This window comes from Ammospiza caudacuta, chromosome 7 (genome assembly GCF_027887145.1).
Source record: "Ammospiza caudacuta isolate bAmmCau1 chromosome 7, bAmmCau1.pri, whole genome shotgun sequence".
Classification (NCBI taxonomy): Eukaryota; Metazoa; Chordata; class Aves; order Passeriformes; family Passerellidae; genus Ammospiza; species Ammospiza caudacuta.
Genome location: NC_080599.1, coordinates 24,218,524 through 24,228,395, shown reverse-complemented (window position 1 = coordinate 24,228,395; position 9,872 = coordinate 24,218,524). Strand labels below are relative to the sequence as shown.

Genomic DNA, 9,872 nt, shown 5'->3' with positions numbered 1-9,872 from the left:
CATGACAGATCCATTCCCTCTCTCCAGCCAAGACATCTGTTGACTTCTCTGGATTGATGCTGAAAATCAAAGGATTATTTTCTTGCAGCTTCTTGTTACAGGAAGATCCCCTGGAATCTGGAAATTGGAATCTGCAAAGGAATCTGCCTTGGGAGCTCAGCTCAGGTGCAGAACCCAACCTGGTCAGGTGCCTGCAGGGCTCCAACTCAGCGCATGCAAGGAATTCCTACGCAGTGGGCGAGAGGGAGTGATGCTGGGGAAAGCCCTTGGCAGGGATGAGAGGTGGTGACCTGCTCCCAAAGCACGGAGCTCTCCTGAGCCTGGATGGGCTTCCTGCTGAGCCCCGTTCCTTTATCACACTTCCTAGGGTGCAACAGTTCCCTCAACCCAGGCTGGGGAGCAAGAATTTGGCAGGGCAGGGAGGGAATGTTCCTCTGGGGAACATTCTTGTCTTTTGTGTCATCAGGACATGCCCCTGCTCAGAGGGAAGGAGGAGCTCCTCCTTGATCAAACTATCTCAGCCATTGTGTTTGAATCCATTCGGGCTGGCCCTTCCCTAATTAGGGCAGCAGTCACCCAAACCATCTTCTCCATGGATGATCCTGCAGCCTCCTGATCCCTGCTCGTCATCTCCCACTGAAACCACCGGCCTTGTCTTCCATCCTCCCTTGCTCAGCTTCTCCCCAAACAGGGAAGTGGCAATTCACCTGTGGGGAAAATTAGCTGACTGGTGTCAAAGGAAAAGAGCCCCACATGTGGTCTGAACCTGCCCCCATTCACCCACAGCTTGGAGAGGCAACTGAAGTGATGCTTTTGCAAGGGTCCTCAGGATGTTTAGTTTCTGGGACTGAAGATGGTCACTGAAATGATGAGGAGTGAGCGGTGAGGAGAATTGCTGGAAGAGTTTAGGTGCCTGGGTACAGGAGAAATGCAAAGGAACTGCACATCTGTGGAGATGGAAGCGAGCTCCAAAGCAGAGGCAGAACTGTCACACTCTCAGGGCTGGAGAGCTGTTGGGAATATTGACCTGTGGGACACTGGGATGAGCCTGGACCAGAGAGGACTTTGGGTAGCTAGAAGGAAGGTGACTCTAGGTAAAGTACTGTGTCTCGGGGGTTGGTCTCTAGGCAGAAGCTGTGAGAGGACAGGGCACCAGTACTGTGATGGGGGAGTACTGGGGACAGTCAGCAGTGGGATGATTGAGGGGGACTGAGGTGACATTTGCTCAGAGGCTGGTGCAGGTGGTGACTGACAGGCAGTACAGTGATCCTCTGGGATGTCTCCTTCTCAGCTTCCCCTCGATTCTCACCAGAGGTGAAAATGTAGGGAAGAGGCTGGGTGGCCTCAAAGGTGCTTTCACTGCAAGAGAGGGACACATTGTCCACGCTCCTGCTCCAGATTTCAGGAAGCACAGCCCTGCTCTGGTCTAGTGGTCACTTGCATCCCAAAGCAGTTTCCCCTTCTGAAGAATGCCAAGCATGAAAGGAAACAGCTCTAGGCTGTTCTAGCCTGGGAAAAGGGAAGAGAGGAAGGGAAGTCAGTTACACCAAAGTGGTGTTGTGCAACTCCAGTATTGTACTTTCCCTTTGAAGCTGCCAGGGCTGTGCTGGCATCTCGAATGTAGATAAGAGGAGCTGGCTACTCCAGGGATGGAATAGTGACATCCCTTTTCATTGAGGCCAAAGAGAAAAAAATTACTGCATCTGGGTAATTTAAGCTACAGGCATCTTGGGTTTGACACATCAGAGCATTTAGTGCTGCTGGTAATGCTCTGTAATTCTCCATGTAATCAATTAAAGAACTGTTCCACCCTAAATACTGCTGAAGGAAAACACAAACAAAGGAGCACATAAAGGTAAAGTTTTCAATTTATTTATATAAACAATTGCATTTTAACAACATTGTTGTCCTACAAAAATAAAGTGAAAAACAATTCACAGAATTTTAAATAAATAATCTCAAACATCCACATTTAGCGGCTGCAGAGTACGGAACACAGAGTGCACAGGAATCCTTGCTGAAGCAGCCTGTAACTTAATTCAAGTGAGATGGTCTGAGGAATTCCTCTGTGCCTACCCCAAAATAACTCAGTCTGTCCAGACTTGTCTCCCTTTGACTCTGCCAAACCCTGCTCCTGGGTTGATGGCAGAAGGGTGCCCAGAGCTGGGTCTGATGGACAATTTGCATGAGGAACAAACGTCCAAGCAGTGTTCACTCGTTAGCACGTACAGTACTGACCACCTTTGGATACAAGGGGAGAGAAGGTTTTCCCTTCTTCGTGCTTCCAACACAGAAAGGAAAACAAATGCCCGTCCTGCTCCCACAGCATCCATACCAAGGACCACTCCAGATGAGTCACTGGTATCAATGGCTGCAGGAGAACTCGGTTCTGCTGTTCATGGCCACAACTACAGCCCTACCCAGCACGAGGCATGGCTTCCTCTACACAAATCCATGGAAACAGAAGCCACAGACAAACTACTCTGCTGCCAGAGCTGGTACAATGCACAAGCCTCTACAAGTGCTTAAGAGTTCAGATGAAATAGAAAACTCAAGTCCTTTTCCACAAGTAGTCAAGTAATTTTGGGCAGGGGCACAGAATACCCGGTTGCTGCTCTATTCCAGTCTGAAGTGACATTTTCTTTTTCCCTATAGTTCCCCAGCTGCTTTTTTGGGAGGATCATCTTCTATATTTCCTCTCTAGAAATTAAAAAAAGATACCCTTACATGCAAAGTCTGAAGTCCTATACAAGATCCTGTGTAACCTATGTGCCCAGATGAGACTAGATATTTTACTGCTGGATTAGGACAAATATGTCTAGAAGATTTTGCGCTGGCCAGTTTTAAAGAAGCTTAAGACACGTAACTTAAAATAACTCTGTTTATAAATTATAAATAAAATATTATCCCTCCTCCCCCCCCAATAAATAGAAGTATAAATTATATGTACAGCTTGTGCACACAGGCAGAGCTACCTCCTGTGCCTGGAAGTGCTGCTGAAGCTCTTGTGTTCAGTTCTCTGTGTATTTACAGAGCTGCTCAGTTTACAGCCCCCCTGTTTTTGGGAGCACAAAGCCACAACACACTCTAACCCCAGCTATACTGTCCTCCTGTCCTTGGAGTAACAGACATTAAAATTACATTTTCAAGTAGACCAGAGAACTGTAGCTATGAAAAGAATCTCAGTGCCTTTGGCCAAGTTTAAGACCTCCCCAGAGTTACATAATAAAAACATCCCTATCCAAATGCAAACAGCCTTGTATTGCAGCCTGAGAGTCAGTTACTGCTAAGCTCAGTATCTCATTTTCACCCCCTTACACAACAAATACATCTGTCACACTTCCTTCAAAAAGAAGTAGAATCCAGGAAAAGTACTATTTTCTTAAATATTTAAAACATTATAAATATTTTTTAAAAAAACTTGTAAAAAATTTTACTTTAAATACTTAAAACATTAAAAACATATTTTTTAAAAGCTGTAAAAAATTTACTTTCATCTAAATCCAGAAGTGGATTTGTACATAAGAGACAATAAGTTATGATACAAAGTGCCCTCTCTGCAGTGAGGGAGAGGTAGTATCAACAACAAATGCAATGCATTTTCTGACCTTATATAAAGAAGTGAATCTCAAGTATTTCTTTGTTAATTTTTGAGTGCTCATATGAAATCCATAATCTTTTCTGGCAGTTTTCATTAAGTCAGATTTTTTCTTGTACTTTTAGGTCAATAGCTGCTTTCAACTTGCTGAGAAAAAAAGTTGTTTTTGTAGTGTTATGTGACCTATGAAAACTGCCAGACAGAATCACCACCAGCCCCCTTCATCAAGTATTAAAACAAAAAGAAGTTGGAACCTTTATCCACTTTGGAATACATCATTCTGTTACAGAAGATTTTAAACAAGGGATTCACCACTGTCAAGCTGAAACACAGAAAATCCCTTTCGTAAATGGAAGCCTTACTTCAGTAAGGAATTTAAGGCAACCCCCACAATGAAGATGCTCAAGTTGTTTTTTTAAATACTAAGCCATAAATAGAATAAATAACACAGTTAAATAAATAAATAAATAGAGAGATAGCTGGATTCCTACAGCTCGGCAGAGCGCTCTTTCAGCAGGAGTGTGGGGTTGATATCTTCCATGGCAGTTTTTGAGGTACTAACGTTAATGGTGGCCTCGGTGGGCTCGGGAGGCAGGATGTGGAAGGCGGTGAAGGGACAGCCCTTCACGTTGTTGCAGATGAGCTTCTGCAGGGAGGCCGTGTTGACGATGTCGAAGCCCACCTTGCCCCCGAAGGTGCTGGGCTTCCAGTACTCGGGGGAGCAGATGGCGTTGCCCATCAGGCCCTTCAGGGAGAACGGGGCCCCCATCTCCACCATGGTCTCGCCAAAGATGGCCCCGGGCCGGGGCTTCTCCACCAGCAGGCCTGGGTACAGCTCCATGGCATCGATGTCCCCGTACAGCTCCTCCAGCTCTGCTGCCATCTCTTTTTCTCCTGCAATGATTAAAATCTGTAAGTGAAAAATCCCCATTTTCTGTGCAAGACTGTCCTGCTCAAGCCTAGCAATGACACTGCAGGACTCTGTGGGCATGTTAAGGCAATGTCTCTCATTTGCTGGGAGGGATGAGGACTGTTACCTGTAAGCTCTTCGAAGGATCGGAATGGTTTCAGCATGAAGCGTTTCCGATACTCGTTCAAGGACTGGTACCTCATCTGCCTGCTTTGGTCAATGGAGGCCTTAGCCACTTTCTGCACTGCAGCAGGAACATTCTTCCCACCAGCAACCTGTACATTAAAGAGGAAAATCTGTAAGATCTCCTGATATGAGTCACGAGGAAGTTGTGCCTTTCCAGTGATTAGTTTTGAATTGCTTTATCCCATTCCCTTGTCCCACCCACAGAGGCTCATGCCTGTCAGTTCACCATCAACTTGAGGAAGGACCTACCCTGCCAGCACTTTGCTTGGAGAAAGATTTGACCATATGGGAGAGTCCATGCTCCAGCATGATGGAGTTGTTGTAGAGGAACTGCTGGAAGGTGTACTCCTGGTCATGGATCTGGAAGGTGTCAGGCAGCAGCGGGTGCCAGTGGTACAGAGTGTTGAACTCGGCTGCAATGCGGTTCTGGTACTGGAACTTCTGGTTGAACAGCAGCTCAGGGTCAAACTTCAGCTTGAAGTGGTACCCACTCAGGTGCTGCACATAGTCCTCTATAACGATCTTGATTGTCTCTCCTGTTGGGCAAAGGAACAGGAGAGAATGTTGGCACTGTTTCTCCTCAGTGGCAGGGAAAACACCATTTCTGAACTGTTCTAAAATCTACTACAGTGATAAGGACAACAAACACTTTTCTGTAATCTCTCCTAGAAAGCAATTCGTGTATTTTATGTGACTAAGGGGTGGAATAGTACTTCAGATCCCAAGAGTTCCTGGCTGTGTGTAGTGAGGTATTTTCTACAGCCTGCTTTCCCCTCCCAAGACACAATTCCTTGCACCCTCCACAGAACAGCACACACCAGTATTTACACTGTGTTTAGCTATACAATATCTCTAGGACAGAGGGAAGGGATAATGAAGAAAGTTGATGTCTTAAAACAGATCTCAGCTTCTGAACTACGTAATACAATTGTCTTGGTTTCTGGTTTCAGCTGGGGCAAGGTTTTTTACAGCTTAGAGGACATCACCACTTACGTAAGATGAAATATCACTGGGCATGCAATTAAGACTGGAGAACTATGCAGAGTTACATTTTACATAACCTTCTGAACTTCAGCCTTAATCACAGCCTTTCTTTTAAAGCATACCTGAGCTGACCCAACCCTAGGGGAAAAAAAAACAAAACCCCAGATCAGGGAGCCTGAGGTCATCCAGCCTCCCAGGCTTTCTCTGAGAAAGGAACCTGAGCTTCCTATCTTTTCACTGCTTTCAGTTCTGCTTCCCTCATGAGGGAACTGACTATCCCTGAGTTTTCTTCAGTTCCATCTTTAGCAGAGCTGGGGCAAACTGCGCCTCAGCACAACCCCAGCGACAGGCCACGAAGGAGCCACTCACACCCCAGTTTAGGGGATAGCTTCCCCCTCACTCCAGCCATGCAGGCTGGAGCTGGAGCTGCACCTGGCAGCAGGGCTCTCACCGATGAGAATGAGCCGGGCGGTCTGGAAGAGCTGCTCGTCATCCCACTCGGGGTGCTGGTGCTTGAGCACGTCGCAGACGCGGTTGTGCTCGCGCAGCCAGATCGTGGCGTACATCATGAGCCCTGGCACCAGCCCGAACACCTCCTGGCCCACGGAGAAGCGCAGGTGCTCGGGCACGTGGGGTGGGTACAGCATCTCTGCCTGCGTGTCCCGCACCGTCGGAGGGTACATTTCTCCATCGATCATCTGTGCCAGGGGGAAACAGCAGGAGCTGTGAGCGACCATACTTTGGTAAAGCTCTGTCCACTCTCTCAGCTCTGATTCACACTTTAGATCACCACACCATTCACACAGCACTAATTTAGGAAATCTATGCCATCCAGTAAGAAGGTAGGAATTCTGAGCTAAGACATACCTGGTATTTTAGCTTTCCATCCTTTCGAAGCCTCAGTTTAAGTTGTCTCTCCAGAGTCTCTCCATAAATGTGGTTCAAGTCAACCTATAAAATAAAAGCATTTGGGACATGAAGCCAATCTGCATTTTTTGCTATTTTAGGATAAGTTCCTGTTCTATGGATACCAATAGGAGTCCACCTCCTAGATGTTTACCTTTCAATTATATTACTGCTACCTTATAAGTATCATGCACCGATATTTAAGATGAAGCCAAATTATTTCCTGGCAACTGGAGCCATCTCTGCATAAGAGGAGGTTGTTACATCAGCAGTATAAAAGGACTCTGTTTAAAGTGTCAGCAATTTTTTATTATGCAGACAGCTTTCTATATATAAACACACAATTTATAGCTTTGGTTTGGACATAAGAGTGACACTTACAGTACTCTTTGTCCAAAGGATGCCAATCTTGTAGGTAAAGATCTTAAATCCAAGTCTGCTTGTGAAGTTCTTTGTAAACTAAGGCTATTGGCAGTGCATAAGCAATACTTAAGTGCTGGATACAGCTCTTTGGAACTGACAGAGTCCAGAGAAGTTTTGGATACTCACTACACCTAACATGCTTTAGATGAAAGCAGATTTTTGGGAAGGATAAGAGATCACTGGGCAGGTATTTTAAACAGAACCACTTGTGCAGAGCATGTGGTTCCAACTCGGGAAGAGATGCTGCTGAACACTGGAATTTGGCCTGAGGAGCAGTTACAGGAGGGGTAATCCCATGGACTGTGACACAGTATGTGCACAGGTGTCCCCCGGATGCCATTCTGGCCACTCCAGGTGCTCAGCAGCTCCCGAAGAGCACGAGCCGTGTCCCCAGCTGTGACCGTACCCCGTGGCCGAGTGCTCTGGTGAAGGCAGGGCCCCGCTTCTGGTCCGTCTTGAAGAACTGGTGGGTGAAGTGCTGGGCAAAGAAGGTGAACATCACGTTTGTGCCTTGTGGGTCGGGAATAAACTTTCTCCTCAGCAAAAACTTCTCCACAATCAGCTTTGAATCTGGGAGCTCTTTCTTCCCTGTGGGAGAAACAGACAGTGAGATACTCAAGACAACTCTTTATGCAATACTGAAGTTTATTCCTAACAAAATGGCATAAGACTTTCAGTGGAATATAATACAGCAGCATACAAACAAAGAGAATTACCTACTCTTCTATGCTCACTTTCTTGATTTTATCAGAAATTTCTAAATTCCCTGCTTTTAGCATCTAACTCAATAGCAAGAACCAGAATAATCTCTTTTAGATCTTTAAACAATATATCCAAAACACAGTTATTCCTAAAGTCAACTACACTGAAAAAAGGCTACAGACAAGCAGGTTTCATAGGAACTACTACTTATTTTTTCCTCTTAGAAAAGACCAAGCAATCATTACGTGTCTGGTTTATTCCTCACCTTTAACACCCATTGGTGTTGGGCAGTCAAGTCCTACTGGTGGAAGGCTTCTTGTGTAGTAGGAAAGATTGGAATAAGCTTCCCAGGTTTTGTAATTGTAGTCACTATTGTAAGTTGGTGGGCTGTCAATCAAATGTGATCTTGCTGAAAGACAAATAAATATTTGGTTATTTTTAACTGTACATATTAGGCTCAAAGAGTAAATCACAAAGCCAGATCTTTTGCATATATTTGGCAGCAGTTGTAAATTCCAAACATACCAGTTACTGATGGTAAATCTGATTACAGTAACTGAATAACAGGACTGGATCCTGGCTGATCAGCTGGATCTCACTATTAACACAAGCAATGGGGCGCCAAGTTCACGCCAGCAAAATCCTGGACTCTTGCAGAAAGCAGAATCAAGCTGTACTTCAGCATGTTTCATACAAGCCTGCATCATGCAGAAGTCTTAAATTTTTATGTTTTCACTTCAGTGCAATTTAGGCTTCTTGGTTTGTCAACAGATCAATTCATTGCAATATTCTGGAGTAAGCTTTAAGAGGACTGGAAGAGACAACTGACACTTACATGTTAGTACATATCTCATAATAGTGTCCCTTAAGAAGGGAATGTTGTTGATGATATTCCAGACTCCTTCGAAGTGGGTGAGGATGTAGTGGACAGTGTTTGGTGATGGTTTCAATGTTAGCTTCAGCCACGTGAAGAATTCCGCTGCAAACGACAATGGGAAGGTTGTTATCAATTTGCTTATGGAAGATAACCTGCAATGCTGGAACTGGACTATGTGTTTCATCTGGGAGAGGGGTGTGGGACACTCACGTGTGGCACAGCTCTGCCCGTAGAAGCCTGTCCTGGTGCAGTCGCACTCGTAGCTATCTGGCCCTGTGGTCATGCAGACGCCTCTGTTCTGGCAGGGGTTCGAGCAGCAAGGGTTGGCTGCGGGGGAACCAGAGCTGGGGTTAGCATCTCTGCAATACAGTCCCACCTTCCCATGGCTTTAGACAAAGAACGAGAACGCCCTGGGAGTTTAAGGCTGATCAGGCATCACAGCGACCATCCATCCATCCATCCATCCATCCATCCATCCATCCATCCATCCATCCATCCATCCATCCATCCATCCATCCATCCATCCATCCATCCATCCATCCACAGAACCCCCTGGGCTACCAGGGAGCAGCTTGAAAAGCGCAGGAATTCACCTCTTGCGTGTTGCCAGCAATAACACCCCTCAGAAGGGGAGATCATCCCTCACAGGCCAGCGGGGACCTGGCACCCACAGACAGCAGAGAAATGCCAAGAGAGCGAGGAGCAGGAGAAGCAGAAAGGCAAAGCGCGCGTTAATCCGGAGCGCGGCGCGGACTCACCGGCGCGGCCGGCGGCCAGCAGCGCGGCCAGCAGGGCCAGGGGCAGCAGCGGCATGGCTGGGTTTGGCTGGGCTGTGCTGTGCTGGGCTGGCGGTGCTGGCTCGGCAGCTCCAAGTGTGCCGGCCCCTGCCGCACATCCCGTATTTATGGCAGTGCGGAGCGGAGCCGGCTGAGTCACAGCCGGAAGCATGAACGGAGAGGGAATTTCTCCGCCCGTCCCGCCCACCCCGGGCTGGCCCCTCGCGGGCAGGTGCGAGAGACGGCTGAGGGCACGGCACGGGGCTGCTGGCAGCGCCGGGCTCCGCTGAGTGACGCCTCACTGTTGGTTTAATTAATTTAATTCATTCCGCGGCAGCTCGCAGGGCTGCGGCGCGCACGGGCTGCAGAGCACCGCGCTGCGGAGCGCCCCGCGCAGCGGGAAGGAAGGAAGGAATGCTGGAGGGAATTAAATTCTAGTTTAGTTTTAGGGAATTCAGTGTGTGTGATAAGACCAAATTCTGTTATTTGGCATCTTTGGGACAAATAGTG

At 47.0% G+C, this 9,872-nt stretch overlaps 1 protein-coding gene across 1 annotated transcript; it reads right to left on the bottom strand.

Annotated features, from left to right (window-relative positions):
• Positions 1-1,915: 1,915 nt before the first annotated feature.
• PTGS2 (prostaglandin-endoperoxide synthase 2) lies at positions 1,916-9,430 on the bottom strand. The gene is made up of 10 exons (XM_058808681.1): positions 9,345-9,430; positions 8,797-8,913; positions 8,545-8,688; positions 7,975-8,118; positions 7,414-7,595; positions 6,546-6,629; positions 6,130-6,376; positions 4,944-5,230; positions 4,636-4,783; positions 1,916-4,492 (listed from the first exon to the last, which is right to left on the bottom strand). The coding sequence occupies exons 1-10, from the start codon at positions 9,397-9,399 to the stop codon at positions 4,086-4,088; spliced, it is 1,815 nt and encodes a 604-aa protein (XP_058664664.1). The 5' UTR covers positions 9,400-9,430; the 3' UTR covers positions 1,916-4,085.
• Positions 9,431-9,872: the final 442 nt, after the last annotated feature.